General features: G+C 38.8%; 1 protein-coding gene across 2 annotated transcripts in view; it reads right to left on the reverse strand.

Annotated features, from left to right (window-relative positions):
• Positions 1–26,061, reverse strand: part of macrod2 (MACRO domain containing 2) — a 401,391-nt gene that overhangs the window by 234,942 nt on the left and 140,388 nt on the right. For both annotated transcript variants that reach the window (XM_022743689.1, XM_022743688.1), the window contains exon 5: positions 6,707–6,823. In XM_022743689.1, coding sequence (XP_022599410.1) covers positions 6,707–6,823 — 117 coding nt within the window. The remainder of the gene's footprint in view (positions 1–6,706; positions 6,824–26,061) is intronic.

Below are 26,061 nucleotides of genomic sequence, written 5' to 3' on the forward strand. Positions count from 1 at the left end.
TTGCATGAATTTGATTGATTACACTGATAACCTTCATTTTAGCTTGATAGGCTTAGTAAGCAGGCGACTGTTTCAGCAAAGAAAGAATATCATCTATTACAATGACTCCCTTAAAATACACAAGACATATGCACTTAGTTTATATGTTGTAGTCTCTCCCAAGGAGATAAATATGCAATATATACCTATTTCTGCTTAATTAGAGCTTAAACCTATAAAATCCATTAACCTCTGAATATATTATATGTCTTGAGCACATGGTTAAGCAGAGATATCTGATGTTATTAAATGGTAAACACCCCTAATTGTAACAATGGGAGTTATAGACAATGTAAGGATTCACTAGATCCAGGAGGCCTGCAAGCTTGTGTGGCTGCATATCCAGCCATATACTAGGTTTTGACCTAGTATAGTACAGGTTGTACATACCATCCTTACAGAAACTTCACCCATTCATTTTAAAAGAGCAATGGCCAATGGGGAAATTCCAACTCAGTCATGTGGCATTCGGCTGACCAATGGCGGAACTATGATCATTCAACTCTATCAGTCAGTCATGGACATACAGCTGGCCCCACTGTTGCAGTCCAACCAAAAATAAATAAATGACTAAGGTGTGTGTTGTTCTACTGAGTGCACATTGGAGAAGTGCAGGGAAGTGCCTGGTCATTGTAGAGACAGAGAGCCAGCAGAGTGTGCTCAAAACGGTTAACTTCCAGTTTTAGATTAGAGAGTAATCAAAGAGTCTGCTAGTGGTTCGATGCTGCATGGATGAGGTTGTGTCTCCACACTATCAAAGTGGGCTGGGTGGAGGCAATACTCCAAAGGCTGAAATCTATAACCTTACACCCGATAAGTCGATGTGAAAAGCAGTTCCATATGAATCCCAATGAGCACAATTTCTCTGAAGGGACCAGTTAGTAAAACAGCAGACTATAATATTTTCTCTGCTCAATGAGATTAGAAAACATTTGTGAGATAAAAATGAATACAGTATTCATGCAGTACATATGAAAGAAATTGATTCATACATGTGAAGGTATAGCTGATTCTTTCTTATAGCTGTAAGGTTGAAGCTCAAGAACAAAAATTCCCGTCTAATTAATAAAGCTTAAAATGGAAAGAGGACACTGTTATGACAGCAACAAGATAAAACTAAAATGTTAGCCCTTCTTTCTTGTATCCAAATATGATTCATTATTTAAAGCATAAACTTAGAACTCCAGCGATAATGTGTAGGAGGGAGAGAAGCAACACAAACAATAAACAGTACAAACGTTTTGAACTGTCAATCTAAAGTAGCCCTAGGGAGCAAAACAAAACTGGGTAGAAGATTTCAGATGAAACTGTGGAGTGAAAACAACTGACGTCTATCTAAAAGTTCCTCTGGGATATTAACTTTCTCAAGCAGACCTCTATTTTGAACTCTAAATACCTTCTAGGTCTACTGTGACAGCTAGGGCTGAAATGTGCAAATGCAGATTAACCTGCAAGGTCTTTGCTAAACGTTATTAGTGTGGACCTGTGGACCAGCATAATAACGATTAGATTCAGACGACTCCATTGTAGGGTTCAGTCACTGCAGATCATCCTCAGATGTGTCACACATTCGAATTACAACAACACTTTGTCACACACAGCAAATAAGGTGTTTCACTATGTACAGTAAACAAGATCAAGAATACAAATTAAGATTATTATTGTTCAGTGACTGATACTGTATGTTATTATAGGGAAAGAGACAAGCTTTTCTTATTCAGCCTCTGCCTTAAGGCTTAAACCACCTTTGTTTGCAGAGGATTTAAGCTGTATTATTCTAAATAAGTGTTGAGGTATTTATTGGTGCTTTGTAATTAAAAAGTACAATGAAAACAAATATAGTGTGTATGACAGGAGCCATGTTTAGTATCATCCAATAACTTCCAGAGGCTCAAATCTATGTTGATATTCAGGATGATTAGGTGGAAAATACCTCCAAAGGGTTCTTTAGATTCTACTTTACTTTCCTTCTAGGAAAATGCTGGATGCCGTGATACACACTATCAACATGCTCACTTTCCCCCTTTGTTAAATGGCCTTTAATGCCTGGCCTGAAAACACGTAATGGAAATAATGCCCCAAATATAAACATCATGCAAAATGTTTTTGCGCTTTTAAAGTATCGAACCAGCAAAGGTACCATATTGGACAGTTCTAGCAGACAGTCATTCACACAGCTTATTCATTGCATCTTATAAGGTGAGAGCTATAAAGATGCTATTTGAACTATTGGATATCTTTTCGCAAGATGCAGCACTACCTAAGTGCTTTATAAAACTTATCAAACCTGGTCTATAGCAAATGTTCACAGGTGAGACGATGTATCTACAAGCACAAGAATACAGAGCCACAGTAAAATGAAAACTATTATAAAGATTTCAGCAGTTTAAATGGCACAAAACAACTGCAGGTGGTAAAGAGACAAGCGTGTATGATGTAGACAGCCACAACATTGGAGGAAAGACTATTCTTTGACAGAAAAACCTACTTTAATACCTGGCTAAGGCAGTCCGTTAGACTGAATCATACTGAGTTTTTATTTAAACTGGAAAATCATTGTAGGTAAAGTCAAAGAACATCAATTAAAACTAACATATAAATACAATTAATAAATAATGTAACAACAAAAATCAATTAAAGCAGGTACAAACAGAAATTTAAAGGTTAGAGATTAAGAATTTAAAATGACCAAGAGGTACCAAAGAATTAATTTTGAAAGTGTTTTGTAGTGAGTTCCAGGTGGATGGTGCAAAGAAGCCAAAAGCAGTTCTTTCAAGCTCAGTATGAACTCGAGGGACATGGAGGGTAAGGCAGTCACTCGTCCTGGCGTAATGTGATGTAATGTGGTTAGTACAATGCCTATTGCATTTCAGCCTTTCAAATGATCTTATTTTGAAAGCTGAACTGGACAGAACCTCAGTCAGTACCTTTCTTTGCTATCTGGTGTGATTTCCACTCTTGCACTGTGCACTTTTGTGATTTAGTAGGAAAATCCCATTTTAATGTATCCTTTGGTCACTTTTTTAGAAACAGTTCATATTTAAAACTTGGATTGGTGATAATGAAACAATCATGGGCAATGTTGCAACACATCCTGCAGTAGTCGAGTCATAAATATATGACTTAGCTTGTTACACTTGACATTGTATTTTCATTTGATCATTAATCTATGAACAGATGAGTAACTTGTCTAACATGAGGGCAAATAGACAATTTCCTTGTCAGATTGATAGAACAGACAGTTTTCCTTTTTTTTTTTTTTTTTAGTCTTTCCACTATGGTAGGTGGGTAATTACTGTCATTGATTAATAATCCTGGGCCAGCCCCATAATAATCAGTCCCACATGTGCTTGGCCCTCTTAAAGGAAAAGCTCATTTGCCACTGGGATTCACAGCCTAAACTGCTTAGTGGGATGTAATGGAGAGCAATTTTCTTGTCTTGAGAGAAAAAAAAAGGCTGAGATGGGGTGGGTCATTTTCCATTGCCTCAGCACATCAAATCTCCTAACAAGGACAACTCTGATTTCAGATCAACTGCTCTTTTCCCTGTGGGCAGTAAGTAGTTTTCCAGGACGCAAGGAAGCGTTTTATTGCTTACCAGTTATTTTGAGTATTAGGTTTAAATTGCAATTTCTCCGTTTCTTACAAAAATAACAAAACCTACCAGCACAATCCTTTGTTGAGTGACATATAATACGCTGTGGGTGATATTTTCAAATAACACTTAAGACTCCAAAAACCCTGGATGATCAAGAGAAATGGCTGAGTTCGTAACGTGATGGATGGCTTATTTTCACGCATTGTTGGCAAAGTCATAAGATGACTGCTGGAGGTACAGTACAGTATGAAGCCCAACCCATATCCCTAAAATTTAATTAAAAGCAAAATGATTTACAGCTTGTTCTGCATTATTCTGGGTTTAGACGTACTTATTTCCAATTATAAGCAATGGAATGGATTCCAGAAAGAGGGGTCCCCAAAGAAGAGTGCTGTCCTCTGAGAGATTTATGTGTTTATAGAAAATTGTGAGAAGCGGCCTTATGTTCAGGCTAAACTGGAAAGTGAATGCCCACATTGGAAATATTGGGCTTTGCCAAGATGTAAACAGTAAATGGTCCATCTGGCTGTGTTCTTCTCACTCCTGGAAGAGTAGATGAGCAACCATCTGCAAATATGCGTCAGAAGAAGCAATTTTGCATGCAATGACAATGAGCACACAGTGGCCTGCAGACACGTATACATCGTATGTATACATAAAAAATCCTCTTTTTTGTTGGAAGTGTAAAAATGTATCCAGTAAGTTAACATTATCCATTTTTATAACATTTCTTGCTTTTTGTTATTTGTCTCATCAACTAAATCCAGACACTTCACGGTTTGGTAGTACCGTTTAACAATTTAAAAGTCTTTGCGTTTGACATCTGACAGCCCACAGAAATCAATCTGTGTGAAAGCAGTAATAACATCACCAAATGTTTTATTTTCCAAACACCCACTATGACCATAATAATATTTGAGCTGTCTAACTCTTTTGACAGACAAAACAATGAGATGTGAAAACCAACTCCACAAGCAACTCTGGATATAGCTCCCAATTTAGACAGTGATTTTTTCAAAGAATATTCAATTCCTGTTTATGATTAGAAAAGCTGCTACATAGCTTTTTAATTGCTTGTTATGAATACAACAATACTTTGCATAGTTTCAATACTCACCTCTGTCAGTTTTCATGGTAATCCATCTACTCTGAATATCAAAATTAATTTTATGTCAATTTTAATTATTTTATGCATTTAGCTTTAGCCACAGCAAAGGGCCCTTATCATAACATTAACTTTCAATGAATCGAATGTACACTGCCATTTCACTACAAGCTTTTAACCTTTCTTGTTACACCTACATCTAACATCCCTGAATTTAGGGAAATTCAGAATGTGAAAATTGTCTGTTGTCTCGTTTGTTTACTTTGTTCAGTGGTAAGGGGGTGGACAAAGACTATTATTTGAGATTTCATAAACCGAGTAGATTGTTGTTTGCAGTCACGGCAGCTTTATAATGTGTGTGTGTAGGTGGAACAAAAAAGTCAGAGACGGAAATTAATGGAAAAAGAATAAAATCCAAACAGTGGATTGAGTTTGGGAACAAGTGAGATCTCTCGTCAGAGCTGAGCACTAACAGAGAAAAGTCAAGCGGCTGTCAGTTTCCAAGAGCAGACGAGAGAGACAATACTGATGATGACAGTGATCAGAGTTGGATGATAAGAAGATGATACCGGCTGGGAGCAAAGATAGCTCTAATATGAAATAACATCACGTTCACAAAAAAGAACTGACTGTTCCCAGTGAAGAACTACACAATCTATAACAAGTTATCGGCACAGAGAAGGTGTTTTGCCCAGAGATAATTACAATAACAGTACCCAGTGGCAGTGTGATTGCTCCCAGGTGACATTGCAGGTTATTAAATTGTCATGGTGCACCCTGTTTTGGCGCGGCAGACACTTGAACTGGCTGCCCACAAGACTGACTCACAGTTTATCTGCTCCATTTGTTTGACATCTTTACGACATACCGTATTAACACAACCTAATTTCATCTGGGCCTCAATGTCTTCTCTTGGCTGTCTCCTGGAAATCCTTCAGGGTTAGGTTAGGACTGCTGGGACGTTTGTCTCGACCGAATTACACCAAGTGACATTTCTTCCATCCCATCATGTTTTCCATTTCAAGTTTGCATGGGAAGGAGCTTGTGTCAAACTTTAAAAGTGACACATGTATTACTGACAATAACCAAAAGTAATTAGCTCAGGAAATTTGTATTACAAAAATTGTTAAATTCTGAGAGGAGGTGACACACATACGCACACACACCACTAACTTTCTGAGACTTGATGACAAAACATTACATCCATGACAGACAGAAAACAAAGACAACAGTGAAGTCCCTCTTCTGATCATTTATAGCGTGACAGTAAGAGTTATGTGATCTGTTAACGGAATAAATCAGGGATGAAAAATCAATCAAATTAGGCAACTAATAGCTCTCTTAATGTCTTTGTTTGTGTGCAGATGACACTCCCATCCAGCCATACAGCAAGCACCAATCATATTAATTATCCTCCCAATAACAACTCCCCATTTATTACAAATGAGTTTTTCAGAACTAATAAATTATGATTAAAATGTTTTTATTTTGGACATTAAAAGCACCCAACTCTGCTGGATTGGCGCCAATGACCTCAGTCATCACGTGCAGGTGTGAAGGTATGTGTGGGCATATGTGTGTAGACTTGAGTTTCATTTGCAATTTGATCATGTTCATCCGAACTTCATAGAAAGTATTTCCTCAATTCATAATATGGTGCATGTGCACACATGAATTACAATCCTCTTTGAAAAACTAAATATACTTCCCATTACTGATTTTCTGCATCAATGCAATGCTAGTGCAGTCCACAGGCTGGTTCAGGAGCATAGATTTTTGAATAGATGAGGCTATTCCATAAAAAACAATACAGATTAATGCTGGATTATACAGTGTTTCACTGCTCACTAACAGGTCAGGTGATGTCCCTCTATGACAGCAGTTTTGATTAGGGAACATTCCTGCAAGGGCCTGGTGCACATATCACAGAACAAACAAAAAACATATTAATTACTGATACTCACATCTTGCAGGGAGATCATAGCCGCAGGTGATCTTGGCTTTGCCGGTGTCACAGCCATTTAGAGAGTGGCACTCATCATACAGACAGGACCCTGCCGCTTTGTGTATGCAGCCATCGACTGAAACACAAACAGATGTACAAAGAGAGGTGAGGGCTATGTGAGGAGCACCATACAAAAGCAGGCACATGACATATCTCTTACCAGCTGGGCTAATTAGCGGTTTGTGTGCTTTATCATGTCAAAACAGACAACCATTGACAGGAGCAGGACCAAGAACAAGCTGAAAATTATTTTCATGAGCTGGTTCTGGTTATTGAATCTCTACATTCTCAAATTATCTCCCCAGCTCTGTATCTTCTCTCTGTAGGGAGATTGGGACTGCCATAGTGTGCTGCGCCTGTTGCTGGTAAATATTGACAAGCTTAGGAATGAAATTAGCTGGGCTAGGATCTAATGCCGCCTCCACACACAATGAAAATGAGACTGTTCTTCCTGTAATCCCTCTCCACTGTCAACAGCAATATACAGACAGATCATTAACTGTATTTGCTGCCCACTGGTGGGAATCTTATATCTGTCCTGTTCTCTGTGGTGAGCCTGTTATGATGTGGATCTGTGTTCTGATTCTGTCGCACACCCTATTGATGTGTGTGTCCTGGTTCTACGGAGACCCCGAGCCCCCGCCCCCCCCTAAGGTTTTAATTTTACCGGGTTAAGGCCACGATACACTTGATTGATGGCACGTCTTACACAAGAAGGCAGAGAGATAGAAATCCACATTATCCTTCTCTGAAAGCCTGACATCCCTCCAAGAGCATGTTATCAATCACACCGAAACATCATAAAATCCTCCTCAAGTTGTCCTGTAAAAATCCTCACAAGCCATTAGAGGATAACAGGAGGAGGAACAGTAGCAGTTGGACAAACAGACGTGTCTTTTCTTTGGTTTCTCTTTGTAATGGCTCGGCCAATGGAGAGAGCTAGGTTTATCCGTCAAAGATAAAGTGGTTGAGATTTAAGATAGCCTGCAGGATAACCAATGTTTGCATATTCTGAACTGATGAAAGAAAAGAGCAAAGAAACAGATAAAAATAAAATAATATGAATTTATTTTCCTGATAAAAGACAAAATGAGACTCTAATCATTGTCTTCATCTGTAATGTAATAATTATTCACATACGGAGCCAGGAAACACAAAACTGTGAAAAAAGGCTGTAGATTGCTTATACACTATCTTCACAAATGTACTTTGCTTCACATCATCAGCACAGACAAAAGGTCTTTTCATGAGAGATGGTCCTTTTCTGAGCTCCTTTCAATTTCCCAGGGATGCGTCAACGACAACAGCTGGGCGGAAGATTTTCTAGCTCTATCAATCATCTTTAATGGACTGAGGGACAGGCAGTTGACAGAGACGAATCCTGATGGCTTTTCGAAAAAGTAACATGAGTCTGACAGTGATGTGGATATGAGGAGGGATCGCTCTGGTGACAATGAAAGCTACTTAACACAACACAGAGCGGATGTAGCGCTGGCTGTAGGCTTGGCATTTTTATAATATCCACTGTGCAAACAAGATTGTCCATGATCATCAGCCACACTTATTTGCATCATAATTGCTTCTTAACATCTCATAAACATGAATTGCTAAATGCACAGGCTCAACTGAAAGCTCGGGGACTATAAGCTTGCGTTTTATTTATGTTCACATAAAGTCGCTCCTCCCATAGAACAAACCCTTTTTCCACTGTGTTTTATTACAGCATTGAATTAATAAGACCTGAGCACCTAAATGTGGTCACCTGATAATGCATGTGTACCAAAGCACTGATAGGGCAGTCAATATCTTCTAATACCTCCATTCCTGCAGACAGGTACAGGTACACCTCCCCCAAGTTTTGCTGTGACTAAAGTTTGACCCTTCATGTGAAGGAAATTTGAATTAAAATTTCCTTTCATAAATACTTGCCTTTCTTTGTGTCTGTTTTATGCATAATCTTTGAATAATAAATGTATAATAATTTTTTGGTATATAATCTATGTAAAAGCATTTGGAGTTTAGCTTTTTGTGCTTCTGAATATATCATCTAAATGCATTTCCCTTCCTAGTGTGATACAGAACATTGAAAAAGAGACCCAAGGCACTAAACAGAAAGTTCACATAAGGGCCGGAATGAAGCTATAACATGTACCTGTACTGTGGGTCGAAGCACTTTGTAACATTTTGAAAAGTGATTTTGCAGACACTTGCTCCTGTGAGCAAGTACATCTTGTATTTTCTGGACATTTTGACCACTAAACTGGAGCAAAACCAGAAAGTAATATGAAAAAATGAGACACTAAAGTTTGCATATCCCATGGCTGCTACACTGCAGATTTGGCTCTTTTAAAGAGCTAATTGCTTTGTGATCCTCAGTACTTTTATTGGCTGAGCTAGCCAACTCATCCGCGCCAAACACGGCAACTAGATTCAGTCTCTCAACAAAATTGGCATCCTGTCATTTAGGTGTACTAATGTGAAAATAAGAATATATAGAAGAGTGGGCTGCAACATACTAGTGGAGCAGGAAAATATATTGTTGAAAAACAGAAAGAAATATGTCATATTAATGTAATATATATGCAATATGTAATATGTAAGTGTGTATGTAATATATTTCTTTGCCGACTTATCAATACAAAAATATTTGAGTTTGCATTTATTTATTATAGTAAGCAGTAAGTAAGTAATTAAGTTCCTTTGAAAAATACTTTGTTACAATCAGGCAGCAGAGACAGTTCAAGAGCAGGAAAATACCCTCAATCCTTCCCTCGAACGGGTAGAAAGTAAACTATGATCTTTTCATGGTCATATAAAGCCAGCCAGGTTACGGAAATTTAATAATACCCTCCTCCAGTTTGCAGTGTTCCCACAGGAGTCCATCCTCCCCAGACATTTTCTCTCATCATTACCAAGCATGGCTGATCTCTTACCTATGAGCACCTTAGGAACCCAGCCAGCAAAAGCATATGGGGTTCTGTGTTTCATCTCAGTAGCTGAAGACTGAGATTGTAGATAATAGTTTCAGCTTCCATTTTGCTGCTCCTCCTGTTCATGGTTGCATAACCCACTGTGACTGTGAAGCTCTTTTTCTGATGGTGTGTGTGTCACTGTGCATCTAGTGTCAGCGAGTCCCTACAAGCCTGGGAATTTGTTCACAGTGCCCGTAAACAGAGATGGAGATGCTGACCTGATCTGGCTGATTGCCAGAGTCTTGGATGCTGCCGCTACAGATTTAATTTACCTGCTTTTCTTAGACTGCTTTGCAGAATGGGTGGTGTGCAAAAGATACATTGTGGGTAATACATGTGTGTCTTTCTGTTTGTTTGAGAAAGAGGTATAGCGAGGGGTAGGGAAGCACACAGAGAAGTTTCAAATGTACTTTGCAATTTCAATTTCGTGAGGCAATCAAAACTTGATTGTGAAAACATTTTTCCATGTCCATTATTAGGCAAATAAAAGCAGATCTGAGTTCCCATAAGTGGAGATATGACCCACATGCAATTTGGCCATCAATTTATTTTCTTGTTCAAGTAGGATTTCAGCATTATTCCCTGCAGATTTCCACATTATAGATGCCTGCAATATTACAAACGCAGCCTGAGATTCTCATTAACTAAAGCCCCTTTTATACAGCCCATTCAAGGAAGGAATGTTGCAATGTTATTCTGCCTCTCCGTTCTGTATGTATGAACACTAAATGGATGTTCCCATTGTTCTGCCATTAAGCTGCCAGCAGAAGCAGTCACAGAGCCAGATCGATGTCTGTGTAAAAGGGAGAGCTGGAATGGCGTAACAGGGACAGACACGTCATGCCTCTGATTCACACTGGAGCCCCTTTTTAAACAGAGATCTCGTTATATTACCGTTAAGAGGATCCTTCATTATGCCAGCTTTGCTCGTTTACACTGAACCAAAGAAAGCCAACTTAACGTTTCATCAAGTTTCTTATTTCATTCTGATCACTGGCAAAGATAACCAAATTTTCACATTAACATTGCTGAAATTGTTAAAATTTTGCAGTTTTGTTATCATCCATATCCCCATTTGTTTAAGTTTCAAAAGGACCCCTGAACACTATTATGCATGTGTCCCTATTCCATTATACTTAGAAGCAACAATCATATTCAAATGCACAAAAAAAAAAAAAAAACATCACAGTACTGAAAGGCGATCAAAGCGACCTCTCTCTCATCTCCCAGCTTTCAGCTTGAGTCACATGTCAAACAGAAGCCCTAAGATGAACATGTGCTCAGCAATCTGATGCACAATCAGGGGTGCCCAGTGCTATAATTCAACTCCTGTTCTTTATGGAGGACATTTCATTTAACAGGCTTAATATTCAGGCGGCAACATCTGCTTCTGTCCACCCCAGTACTAGGCTTCCTCAGCCCCCGTTGAAAAATATAACAGTTAATACCTCATCTATCTCTCCTTGCACCCTGCCACTGCTTTAGGCTGGGCCTATGTGGGACAAAACATTTATTCATCTTCTCCAAGTGCCTTGCTCAGAGAAAGCTTCCCCGAGCAGCCACTCCAGCAAGTCTGCACGGCTAATGAAGATAACTTTGAGCGGTGGCTGGACGGTATCCCTCTGTACTCATAATGGGAACAAGGAGAGAGAGAGAAAGAGACACAGAGAGAGACATATTGAGAGAGACAAAGAAGACGAGTGTGTGTGCGTGTGAGTGTGTGTGTCAGTCTAGAGCAGTTTGAATTAGTTACTCAGCTGTAACCTTGGCTCCTGCCATTGTTGAAGACACCTCTGCCTCGTCCTCTCAAGGCTCCGTTCCCACATGCATTAAGGGACTCAGCAAAGCTCTGCTTACTCTCCCTGGGCTTCTCCCAGGCAGCCCGAAAACCAAGGGCTTTCAATCGCTCCCTCAGACACAATGAATACCTGCTCTGCTCTCATTACAATACCCTGCTTTTCAGAAATAGTGTCAGCTGCAATTTTCTCTCCTAATTATTTTCCGCTCCTCTGAGGGTTAGGTTCAGGACTGGAGCCAGAGGAGGCAGCACGGGGTGGGAAGGAGGGAGGGGGGAGGGCTGAGCTGGATTCTACCTGGCTGGATATGGAGAAGTCTGAATATCAGTCCATAATCTAACAAAGGGGAATAGGGAGTCATGTATATCAAGGTAGGCCTAAACTTTAACCTATGTGGGCATTACCTGCTGAACCACTGAGCTCTCATACAACTCTTCTTGTGGGCAGGTCAAGCAGTAGGAACCAAAAGTTTTACTCTCTCACACTGAGGGTTGTGGTTTCCACACAAAAGCAAACATATCCCTGAAACTATTAAGCCATATATTCCCTTTCACCTATTTTTTGTAGTATCCATGGCAACAACATATTTCCTCTCTCCTCACAGCACTTTCAGAGCTGTACACTGATCAAAGCCCCTCCACAATTCCACCTCTGTGATTTACGACAGCATTTTCTACTCAACTAATTTCAGTGAAGGAGATAATGACATGGATTAGTTGCTAATCAAGTGCCAATCAGAGATCTGGCTGAACTAAATGTCAGGTGGAATATGTTCAAACTATTGTGGTTACTCCCTTGTGATACTGGATTATGTGTCCTAATCACGGTAATTTTGGATGCAACAGGAGCCAGAGCTGACTCTTTACTGTAACCAAGTTCCCAGGAAATGGATAATAATCTCCATTTTACCTGTAATACCCAGGTAAACAGGGGATTTCGACTAATAGAATGTCAGGCAGATAGTCACAGATGTTACTCTCCAAAGTGACATAAAATACCTCAGGCTTACATGACTCACAAATTCCCCTGACACCAGTATGTAAGCAGGAACCAGAATAAATGACATAATCACAGGTTCCACTACAACACAATAGAAAACCTGTTGTTATTATTGTTCGCCCAATTTGACAAATATGTCAGCTAAGATTGTAAGTGATTTCTCCGAAATGGCTTAAAGAAGCCCAGTAGGTTACAGTTTCAGATTTAATTATAACAACATGCAGTAACATATAAGAAAGAAACTGTAACGTAAGCGGTGAAAGGGAAACCGCTGCTGAGTTGCCCTTAAGCAAGGCAGTAAATCTTCAGCTGCTTAATGAAGCAGTATAGTAACCCACTGTAGAGGACTGTACTGCACGCCTCTCAGCAGTAAATGTGTCTAATTTTATGAGTACCAACAGGTCCCAGCCGAAGAAAGAATATATGAGCTTAAAATTGATGATTGAGAGAGAGACCCACAACGACCTAAAAAACCAACCCTCAAAGGTGATTGTAATTAGGCTGCATTTCCCCACAAGCTTTAAAAAAATAAAGATTATTATATTCACAGTTCATGACAATTCATGGCTTTGATTCCATGTCTCCTACATCATATCCTAGATATAGTAGACTGAAACAGCCAGGATTATTGCAGTTGTTTAAAAACAGTTCTTGAAAGCACTCACAGCCCCTTTTCACCTCCTGCTGACACTAATTCTCAGATTGAGTGTTAGTCAGGATTTATTTCAGTGTACCATAACACAGTTAGTTTGAAATAAAATTAAAAGGTAATTGTGTTAATGTTACCATGGCACCCATGTAATAACCCTCTCTAAACTGCACTTCATGCTATATGTAGATCTGTTGATCATGCTGAGATTAAGCCTTCAAGCATTCAGCTCACTGTAGACAGATTTAGCTCAAAAAATGAAATATATTTACCATTCATAGGAATAATGGACAGTGAGGCTTGAAAATACTGATATTCATGACTGTATTCATGTTAGTTATCTGCACTAGAGATGGCTTTGAGGGGCAGGGGCTGGAGTTAGACATTAGTAACATGCAGTCTTCATGCTGTTGTTCCCAGGGCCGTAAAGGAATCCAAGGTTAGGTTACCACAGCTCATATGACACTGTCGTTGGAAACCTGGAGGCCGACAGCTGCGGACGACTCGGTGCCAAACCCCAGCCGTGCTGAAGTCCCTGGGACAATTGTGATGGCTCTGGACCTCACATTTAAAGATGTTGTTTTAACGGCTCTGTCTTGTTGTTGGAGGATTCTCTGTCTGAGGTAGTGGAGTCATTCTGTCCAATAGACAACCTTAAGTACACTGTCTGCATTCTTTACATGACATGAGGACTGTTTATTCTTCTGAGCAACTCCAGGCAGGTTAGCAAAACTGCATTTGGATAGGCCAATGCTGATTTCCCTGTGTTGATCAAATAAAAGTTTTTCTACTGAAACTAATAAACTTGACACCACTTTAAATCCTAAATCCAAGCCTAAAACGAATCCAGACTCTGACTATGTACACACACCATTATGAGTTTCACTTTAAATTCTGTAGATGTTTTAGTGACAAATTGTATTGAGCTGATAGGACATGGAATATCAACAAAGGATTATTAAAATGAAGTGTGACAAGCTCCCCAGTTTGGTTTCCAGGTCTCTTTTGTAGTTTGCATGCCTTAGCTATAATGATTTGTATATCCTCGCAGCACATGGAAACTGTACAGAACCAAACGGACATGAATGCATGATGTTCTCTGCCTTAAACTAGACTGTATAAATATGACTTGACAATATCTGTGGACATACAAGTGACCAGCAAAAGGGTGCCAGCACATCATCAAACTACCACTGTTAGTAACATCTTTCAAGATATCAGTCGTGTCATTTGGAAACAGGCTTGGCATCGTCCCTATATCACAGATTGTGATCCCAGCTGCTTACAGAATGGTTTCCTGTCTAATGGAAATCCACCATTTGTGTGTTCCACTACTCTATCTGGGTCTCACAGCCTTCTTTCATTTCTGGCTCTGAGGTGCCCTAATAATCACAGATAAACACAAACCTCCTGTTACAGCTTCCTCTCCCTCCTTCAATATCACACTCATTTTTCACCTTTGACTCCTCATCCAGTCTCTCATTACAAACAGGCACTCTGTCAATGTGGCTATTATCGGCTCGTCTCCTAGGTTAGATTACCTTTGGCACCCCAGCTTTACTATTACTGCCAAAGGAACGAGATAGAGTGAAGGGGAGTCTCAGTAGACAGTGTGGTATGAGAGACTCAGATCTTTTTCCTTCAGAAAAACCAATCTGAGGTGTAACGTAACATGTGTCTTTGTGTTTGTGTATGTGTGTTTCTTGCTTGCAGGGTATCCTATTAAAGTTCCTCTAAAAGCAGCATCATACCGCAATGAAAACAAAAAAGACAAAATTCTCATTTGTGTGTTTCATGTCATAATTGTCTAGAAGTTCAATTGTTTATAAAATTAAACGAATTTCCATTGGTTCTTTGTGTTCATGGGACAAATCAAAGCGTTTCTGAACAACTTGAAACATTATTAACAAGAACAACATGACATGCGGTTAATTCCTCTCTGTGAGGGATTCTGACATCAAAGAGCTCTCATGGCAGGGGTTTACCAGAGCAGTACATATCTGGTAAACAGGTAGTCAACATGTAACCCCCCACCACCAGGAAGCATCTCCTATTAATAAGGTTGCCACCTATCTCAGTGGGTGAGGGGCAAATGAGCTGCCAGAGAAGATAAAATGAAATGTGCTTTTTTCCTAATTTCAAAGTATAATCCTGCTGCTGACCACTAAGGGCTCCCCTTGGACTAGATCAAGAGTCAGAAGCACACGTGAATTATTGATTAGAAACATCATGTTTTTACTTAACATTAATGAAGACCTACCACTTCAATCACTACTGCACTACTGCTGCCTTTCATGTTTCTGTGTGTTTATAGCATTATATTAATGATAGGAAGTTGTATCAGTCACATGCATCTTTTTGTCCCCAATGTACGGGAAGCTCTGGAATCAATAGAACACACACACATTTTCATCCAGACTTAATTAAATGCCTCCTCCTGAAATAATAATTGAGAAATTCAGCTAATAAGGGACACACTAATGTTGAGAAAACACAACCCCCAGAGCGGATGCTGGCCATTTTCATCATAAATTACTTCCCTGCACAAAGTTCATCTTTGAGTCACCTAAGAGAGCCTGCTGCATGATGGTAAAGAATGGCTTTTCTAAGAACAACCTGGCTAGAGGTGAGAGTTGGAACAGAAGCGCTTTGTTCGATGCATGCGCTGCTCTGAGAAGCAACAACTGTGGACAGGACTAGACAAATGCATGTAATTATTGAGCAATCTGAATAGCAAGCTTTAAGGCTGGCGAGGAGAGAGAGCAAGTATGGCTGCTGCTTCAGACTCTTGGATCTTCAGGCCAAACTCTCTGGCAAGTCCGTAATTGCGGAAATGAAGAAAGATGGAACCGTTCAATGAAAGACCACTGCTTTGGATTAAAATGCATGAACAGCTGTTGCCATTATGCATGGTTCTTTGGGTTTGGTGGTGCAAGGCGCTTCTTCAGCAAAGCTCATAGCCTTGTACAATACATTAACATTTGCAGAGCAGCAAACGAAGCACGTCAAAACCACAGAGAGCGATGGAATTGAAAGGTCATCATAGTTTTGTATTGTTGTATTTCTTGATCATTAACCTTATTCATCTGTGCAAACAGAGGTTGTGGATCTTTTTATTCTGTTCAAGTGCAGCAAATAAAGGACTATGGCAATATGACTGAACTATGGTTATGGTTATTACTACAGCTGTTAAACCAGGAGCAATAAACATTTGGACAACAGTAAAAACAAAATAGGATTTTTATAACTATGCTATTTGCTCTTGACTGTGGCACTGAATGTATGGAATAGCCTACAGGATTAATACATAAGCATACACTCTCGTTACTCTCATCACACCTGTCTGCTTATCACAAACCGTATATAACATACAACAATGTCATACAAATGCATTACTGAAACAGTAGTATACAACAAGCTGAAGATAACATGATGATAAAGTACAGGCTGATATCACAGCCTTTACATTTCATGTTATCAAAATTCATTACTAATTACTTTCATAATTACCAGAACAAACAATTATGTTTGCTGATGTCACTAAAAGATTGTCTTAATAATCATTAGGTTCTTGCTAAGCTGTGCATGTTTGACATGCCTGTGGTAGTACCCAGTGTAAGGTAGGTTACTGATAACTGCTTCTACAGTAGAAGAAATTTTTCAAAGCAGTGGTAAATGTATGTTAACTTTGACTCTTTATTTGCTTCATTTATTTTTAAGTATATTTAATTCTTCTATTACTTCTTGCTGCACAGTTTTCCAAAAATTGTATATCTGTACAATCAGTCAGTTGGCTGTCTTTAGTAAATTCTTAAATTGATGAAATATCTGCCTCTAGAGAGTTTATTGTAACAGGACACTGTAAAGTCTGGCCAATATACCTGTCTGAGAGAAGAGCTAATGCCAGAGCTGTCTAAACTGGAGATGAGGGCGATTTGGTTTCTTGTTTCGGCCAAGTTAAATAACTCAGCAATATCAGCGTTATACATTTTGAAGATTTAAGACAGACACATACAGTATGATATACATAATATGAGGAAAAAAGAAGCACGTCTATCCCACTTCAAAAAAACAATAAATATGTTCATGTAATGCTAGTTAAATCAATCTGACATGAGAATACACAAGATACACATGAAGCAGTGGACTGGTGTGTTTCCTGAATGCCTTCTCATATCTATTTAGTTGTTTTGTGTGGCTGTAGCTTTAAATACATTTTATCTGCATAGCCAGTAGGGAAAGAAACTGGATGTTAAATTATGTGGGCCTTTCATTGTAAACATCACTGTGATGTCTGCCTGAAAAAGGAAGAAGCCTGAAAGAATTAGGGTTAAGCCTCAGAAATCAATACAATCATCGGTAAGTGTTTTTCTTTTCTTTCAAAAGGAGATTACCAGAGTTCTCCAGATGATTATCCATTTTCCATTATGGTGAAACTGTAAACAAGATGATTAAAAGGAGTGAAAATTGAATAAAACCAGTGAAAACTGCTGGTGGGTACAAATAATCATTTGTCTTATGATCCTCAAGTAAAGGTATTTCAGGAATGAGTGGATTTTATGATCCCTGTGGATTTATATGTTGACTTCTGAGGTATGAAAGCCTAAAATGACTATATGAAAGTTTAAATTCAAAATGTATTAAGTTCTCAAGTTATTCAGCAATTACACTGATTGCTTTTGCATCAAAAACAAAAACATAATTATGGAGATTCCCTGAACTGTAGCCTATAATTCAGGGAAATCAAAGCACTTGTAAAAACAAAAAAAAAAAGCCCCAGTGTGCCTCACTGCTATAAAATCATTACCCTTCTGTACCTCAAAGTAGGCAAACAAAGGGAAACAGGCCACTGGGGCCAGAGCTTGCGATTGCCAGCGTGAAATCCTCTCCAGTGATTTATCTGACGGGGCCCTGACAACTTTCTTGCAGACTCCTAAAGTGTGCTATCTATTAATTGAGCCTGTGTCAGCACAGGGGAGATTAAGCGTCCGCAGCTGCCCACTGAAACGTCTTCCCCAGGCCCAGCTGTGAGACACAAATCAAAGGCCCCAGCACTGAGACGAACCGGCACAACACAGAGCCCACCTCCACACAGACACGAAGCTCAGCACTAATGTCCCGCCATGATTAACCGGCAAATATCTCTAGTATTATGCCTGATCAAGACTGTTGACCAAATCAGAGAAATTTTGACACTTTACTGATGATTCAGATCAATTTCAATGCATTGGGTGATGTAAGAGAATATTTGCTTTGCTTTATAGATCTGCAACTATCACAACTGCAGTAGTTCAGTTCTGTTCCCCTATGGGTCAAACAATGCATCAGCACTTGGCACACTATTCATAGACTTGACTTATAAGCATGCCTATGATTTACCTCTTGACTCCCTGTCCTTCATAAATGATCTTGCTGTGCTTTTCTCCCCAGGCTCTGTTGCAATAAAAGCTTCGAGTAGACCTCTGGGCTCGCTCTCAGCTCCCCATATCCTCAGTTAAAGGCCTGTCGTCCTCCCACTGCCTCCACTTGTAAAAGCCCTGTGTGGTCTCAGTGCTTAACTAGTGGCCATGGCCTGGCTCCACCATGTGAGGCTCCTTGCTGCAGAGCCAAGGATTAACAGAAATGGGGCTTTTATAATTATACCGTCATGATTCCAGGCCTTTCCTGCTGGTCCTTTTAATTAAGTAGATAATTTTTCTCTGGGGAAGACCAGCTTTAACATACTTACCGGCTATTTCAAAAGCGGACTTTTCTCAGAACTGTGGCAAAGATCTTCTTCCTAAAGACTATTAATTGTTTGAATTAATAAAAAAAATATCACATTTGTGAGTATGCCAGTGTTGCATGTGACAGCAACTAATATTAATCGGCGGGGGGTTATGTTAATGCAAGCGCTGAAGTGTTTTTCTTTGTCTCCCCCACCTCCGTGACGACTATAAAAGCTGCCCTGTCTCGGAAGGATAAGGATGAATCTTGGAGGATAATAGGGTCTTCTGTCACTCACACCTTTGTGAGTGACAGTGACAAGTCTAATAACAAGGAAAATGCCTGGTCACCCTCCCATTCAACCATTTCGAAACGAACGAAGGGACCTATCTCTGCTATCCTGTGGGCAGTCACGCACCCATGCAGCACCCACCTTGCTCTGGAGAGGTTTTATAATTCAAATGGAACGGTATAATGGCCTGTAAGGTGACAGCAAGATAGCTGCTTGTTCACAGCTTGGCTTACTCCCCATTAATTTTAAACCCCCCTCCAACACAATCCAAAATGTTTTTATGATGTACACCCGGAGGAAGAAATAGCAGAGGATATGGTCATTTGGAGTCAAATATAATTTCTTATTTCGCTCTCTGCTTGAGTACAAATACTTACTCTCAATCTAGCGAAAAGCTAAATGAAATACAGACCATTCCATATCAAGACTTTATGGATTACAGAAGACTTGAAAAAAACACACACAAAAACACACCATAATGCACAATTTTCTGTATCACAAACTGGCAGAGCTGGATATCAGTTACTGAGGCTATGATAGAAGCCACTGACCTTCCAGAGATGATATGTGGACTTACAATACAGTGCACTGTCACCTCTGAGAATATTAGTTATCAATTCTGACTTTAAATCTCTCAGGTCAGCATATATGTCATCTAAGCGCTAGAGCAGCTGTGATGGATGTGAAATGAATAGCGGGATACATTCTTTGTTTTGGAGCTAATCTGATGATTTCCTTACAGCCTCTTAAGCAGGTTATGATCCATTTTTCATGTCTTATACTAAGACAGGATATATTAAATCCATTTATGGCATAATTGCTGATTCCATTAAAGAAGAGCTTAAGATATTATTAAAATCTGATTATTTTGCATATCAAGGCTGACTGTACCTCAAAAATAAGACACACACAGTGAAGGAAAAAAAGGGAAACACTGATGAGCTGATTTACGTGTTTGTGGGTGTAGACATGCCGTTGCATTGCACAGTGTTTTTGCCATATACTTGGTTGTAAAGTTGTCAGAGAGACATTGTTTTTGGTCACAAGATCTCTGGTCAGTGAGGTGTAATCCAACCAGAAGCCAGAATTCAAGACTGCCAGTGTACTTACTCAATGTAGGTGTGAGGGACATAAAAGATGGGTTTGGCACTACTCAGATCTGGCATCGAAATACTATCTGTATCCAAATGTACTGTTTGGACAACGATCAACTTGTGATCACCTCTGTGTACTACCATCTGATATTCTGCATCTGCTGATGTGGCAATGTGACCTGATGCCCAAATTGGCTTTGGTCACGCTTTACTAAAACTTGGGCAAGCAGGTGATGAAGAGGAACAGGCAACATTGACAGATGAGGTGAGCACTTGAACACTAGCCAAGGGGATGTCGAGCGTGTACTTGAAAACAAGAGGCAAAACAGTTGTTACTTCCATTTTCTATTGTAGCTATAGTGGGGGAGAATAGTGCTGGATGTAAACAGTAGCTGAGTGGATGACAAACGTCCGAATGAGTCATGATATTTTTGCTTCTTGAATGATATTTTCTACACAAAGACAAACACAGTTCACATGAGTGAATACACTTGACAGGGATACTAGCTCAATATAAACCAGACAACCCCTGGACGTAATCCAGCAGTTTGGATCATATAAAAGGCTTTAACCTTGCATTAACAACAACAACATTACAATAGGTATATAATAAATCAATCCAGTATGTGAGCTCTAATGCACCACACAAACCACATGAAAACAGAACAATGATTTGGAACTGTTACCTATCTCCATTTGCATCTCAAAGCATCACATTTGGGACAGACAATGGTAATGTGCCCTGCTGTAATTGGATTCTTAATTCAGTTTCCTTACAATAAAATCCATGTGTAGTACTCTGTAGCATAGTGGCTTTGCTTCTTATAGCAAAGGCAATGAGCCTTTACAGTGCATGATCTTGGCATTTAGCGTTACAACTGAGGATTTAGTCAATAGAGAAAGGGGCAAACAGAAAGCTGGCCAGCACAGAGACCTGGCACAGCCTTGGTAAACACCAATCAGGTTGGAAGTGCTGGTGCAGCTCACAGACAGAGACCATAGGTTTGGCTCCTCTCTCTCTCTCTCTCTCTCTCTCTCTCTCTCTCTCTCTCTCTCTCTCTCTGAAAATCCTTAGCAGAGGGTGTAGCTAAATTTCTTCACGTATTTTATTAAAATTAAATTTTTATTTTTTTTTTTTTATTAAATTTATTCAGTTGATATTTTAAACTAAACACTGTCTGACTCTCATAATATAGTGCAGTATGCAAGAAGAATACTGCAAATTGTAAATCTAATACCTCAACTTTTTTAAACCGCTGTTCCTACAAAATAAGCACTTGAGAGATGATACCTTGGACTGGTGAACATCCTGATTTTGAAGGGCAAGACTGGATGTAATTTGATTGGTCATAATTGATGGCAGACACTACAACACCACCTGATATCCAACCTCTCACTGCAGGTGCACCTGAGCTACACAAAATCTCTGATCACAAAATCATCTAAATCTGTTGGTCATGCCCAAACAAGCTTGTATTATGAGATTCTGTGACCACCTGCATATGAGCTTTACAGCTCAAAAATTGGGCTTTGAGTCAAACATAATGAGGTGTTAGCCAACTTTACACTAATTACATGGCAACACATCTTTGAGATATCTCACAACAGGCCATATGAAGCAGAGCATGAACAAAACTCAGAGGAATGTGCCTTAACAAATAATTCCTGGATGGGCACAGACTCAGATAAACTTTGATCCCCTGCAAGGACACTGAAGGTGGAACAGCTTCCACACATCATGTCTCAGTCTCAGTCAATTCAACATGGCACAGACTCCAGAGATGTTAGCTGTAAAGTTAATTAGTCAGTGTGAATGAAACCCCAACAATAGCAATAGCAGTAGCAACAGAATGCTGATATCAAGTCTCTCTGCTATTATATTAGTCAATGTGCAGAGGAAAGCAAGACACTCTGGCCAGCTTTAGGCCGTCAAATTAGACAGAAAATAAACCTAAATTTTAGACAGTTATGACTCAAAATTGGTGCAGTTTTCGTAATTGGGGGGAATTGCCAACATTTTATACAGTGATATTTCTAGAAAGAGAAAAATATTTTCCAATATATGCGTTATGTTGTTTTATAACTCAATCTGTGCACACATTTATACATTATTCTTATCTCTGCTTGATATATGGGCACATTTATTTTCCTGAACACACTAACTAACACAATAAAACCTGGACACACAAAATGACACCCACAAGGGATCACTACGAGCAACTGTCTTGTCATACTCAACCATGTCTCCTGGAAATTACGTTAATTTACTACTAAATTGTTTTCATGATTACGTTGTGATTACATTTGTAATTTAAGATGTGAACATTTTAGTGACTAGTTCAGTATAAACATTTCTGCATCTTACCAAATATATAAATTAACAACATATCCTCATTACGTTAACAGGAATCACAATCATACTTCCTTCAAAACATATCACTATTTATAAAATTGCATAAAAGTAATTTCTAGGCAACAAATTAATTATGAAATTAGCAAACGTTTTGAAAAAACCATTAGTTGGATTAAACCATGGTCAATAAGAGATCCCCCATTCTTTGGCCTTTCTCTTTGACTTGAAGACAGGAGTGCTGTGACCATCACATACTGTATGTCTGAGGTGTTAGTATATAATCTGCTTTATATTTATTTATTTATTTATAAGAGAAAAGGATAAAAAGTAAAAATTTACACCAAATTTGCTTAAAAATAACATGAAATTAACCCTGTCAGCTTCACTGCTTAAAGATGACAGCATGCTTTAGTACAGTGCTCAAAAATGGAAATAAAGCATTTGACATGTCACAGTTGTTTATTTGTCTGACGTTTCTTTTGTATTTTTACTTTTCTTTCCTTCCCTCAGAAAATAACAAATTAGGCCAAAGCAGTACTTAGCTATTATTACAATTACAAACTAATAAAATGCCTATTGGAGATGGATCACAAAAAAAAAAATTCTGTACAGAAATTATTAGACTAAATACTATTACTGAAGTCTGTGGCCAGCTGTATTACACTGCTGAACAATTAGAGCAAAAGCAATTTTTTCTTTTCATCCAAACTTAAACCTATATAACAACCTATATATTTTTTGTTTTCCTCTCCTACAACTCTGTGATCTGCAACTTACTATTTAGTTTTTCTAAAAATGTTGAGATATGTTCACATATTGTTATTGTTATGATGAACTTGTATACTGAAAAAGGCTGATAGAATTGAGTGTAGAATAACTTTCTCTTGAACACTGCTTTTTGAGAACTAGTAGTAGAAGAAGTAGTGGTGGTAGCAGTGTATCAAGACAAGTCGTGTTGTGAGGTTGTAGCCAATAATTATGCCACCCTCCGTATAACTTTGGACAAGTTACAGCAAAATGATTACTGTGGAAACTAACAAAACAAACAGTGGACAACAAATGTCACCTGTCACAAGTGAGACACCATGACTGATTTACTTCATTTGCGGCTGTTTTAAATGTTTGTCTGGTGGCCAGGTGTATGGCACTCCCATGTTAATGAAAGGGTGAGCAACATACTGGGCCTCCAGCCAGGGATTATGGTGGGTTTAAGACAGCGACAGCCAGGAAAGCTAGCCAGGTCCTCTCAAAGTCTATGCAATCTGCAATGCAAATCAATCAACAGTGTGTGGCCAGTGCAGCAGCACTGCAGAACAGCCTGACTGTGAGCAGTCAGTGTTGAAATAATCTCTTTTTTCCTGAGTAGCCATCCTTCTCTGTCAGATGCCATGGCCATCTCATCGCTATCGCTCTAATTAGACAGGTATCCCCGGAGCAGGCAGCGTGATGGAAGACATGAACACCAATATGCAGTCATCTCAATCAGTTGTAAACGTTGACTTCTTATTAGTACGTTTTTTTTTTCTAAAACAGATGATAGACACCATGTTGAATATGAGATCAGAGATGGCTGGGCCATACTTTTAATAAGAACTACTCACCAACTAACAGGAAAAATATTTATAATTTCATTACATTCAGGTACAAATGTAATGGACTATGGCTTTGAAAATTTACTGGTGCAGATTTTGGACAATCCCACAATTGTTGCATTGACACTGACATTAACAAGACTTAGTAGTAGTACCAGCAGCCTACTCAAGTTTACTTGGTAAAGTTAGCGATTAATTTGTTAGCAATATGCCAGTATATTTCATACATGCTCAGGACCATTATTTATATGTGATTATATATAAAACAACAGGAAATTTGTATGAAGTTCAACCACAACCAAACATCCGTGTACTGCTTCAGTAATTGAAAGAAAGTGCAATATGTGGTATCATTGACTATGACATGAGTATTTACTGTATAATGTATGTAGTTATGACTTTAGAATGCCTGAATTAAGTGTACACTGCTCAACACACAGCAAACCAGTTTCATATAAACTGACAATTACCACACTGTACTGCAGCAAAGTCAGGAGTCCAAACAACAACTGTTCGACTTAAGCTTTTGGCTTTCAAAATCTAAACGATATTTTACATTATTATTATATTTTTGCTATTCAGAAAATTGTAATAAATAACTATATATTTTCACTTAACACAACACTTTATTAGCCTCTCATGATCATCTCATTCATCGCTTCATGGGATATTATGTGTGGTTGCCTCACAACAAAGTTAAAGCACCTGCCCTGAATCCCACCGTAGTATTTTTATCCTAAGAAATGATGTGCATGCCCTCCTCAATCTGAGCAGAGCTAAAGATGAGCTAGGCTTCCTGGTTACAGGCTAAATGTAATCATTCCTATTTCCATTCACATTGCATTTACTAAAGCCAGGTATGAAGCATGCAATTCATTTCTCTTTTTCTCCAATCTGTCTCTCAGATCATTTCTGCTGAAGCCTGGCAGATGGGAAAAAGAGGAATAGAGCAAAGCAACAGATCAAATCCAAGGGTGATTCTTGTGTCGTTTCACTAAATAGTAGATTTATCCTGGTCACGTTGCTATGGTTGCAGTGCAGTGGAAAAAATGGGAGGTAAAGTGTAAATCCCATCACTGATCACTTGGTTATACTTTCATCATATCTTGTGGTTAAGGTGAAATATGTTTGGATCGGTCGCCTCACAACAAGCTAGATTAAAAGGTTCTATAAAAATGGTAACTTCCCATGTCCTTATAATGGCTGAAATATCTTATTCAGTGAAATAAGGCATGCACAAGAGATGACAACAAAAAAGAAAAAGGGGAAAAACATTTAGTAACCTATTTATTAAATAAATGTAATATTGGAGTATATTTGTGACAGGACTGGAGGGCAGGCATAATGAATGGCTTCTCTGAAGTCATTTAGAACAGATAAAAACTAGTTTAGTTTAATTAGATTTTCAAACGGGTGGGGGTGTTGTCCCAGTTCTGAAACTGAACAGTCTTTGTGAAGTTGCATTTAAAAGCTCAGTGCATAGGCTACTCTAAAATACATAATAACTGTGCATTTTAATAAGCTTGAGAAGTGTGAGGCAAAACAAGCCGAAACCCATCTGCATGAACAATGAGATACAAAAAAAAAATCAAGGTTATAAAATCAATTTTTTTTTATAGTTCACATTTTCTACAGCTACAAACACAACACAGCCCGATGGAAAAAATAGACATGTGCAGGCAAGGCTTCAACACTCTTTTTGTGGCAATAATAGTCATCTTAGGTCACCTACTCTGTACACTATTCTTCCTGGCATTCATTCAAAGAACAGAAAAAAATTTAATTTTCGGGCAATGATAGGGAAATACTCAGGTTGCAAATTCAATGGGATATACTATAATAAATAGAAATCCATAAATCA

This window comes from Seriola dumerili, unplaced genomic scaffold (genome assembly GCF_002260705.1).
Source record: "Seriola dumerili isolate Sdu_G_001 unplaced genomic scaffold, Sdu_1.0 BDQW01000073.1, whole genome shotgun sequence".
Taxonomy (NCBI): domain Eukaryota; kingdom Metazoa; phylum Chordata; class Actinopteri; order Carangiformes; family Carangidae; genus Seriola; species Seriola dumerili.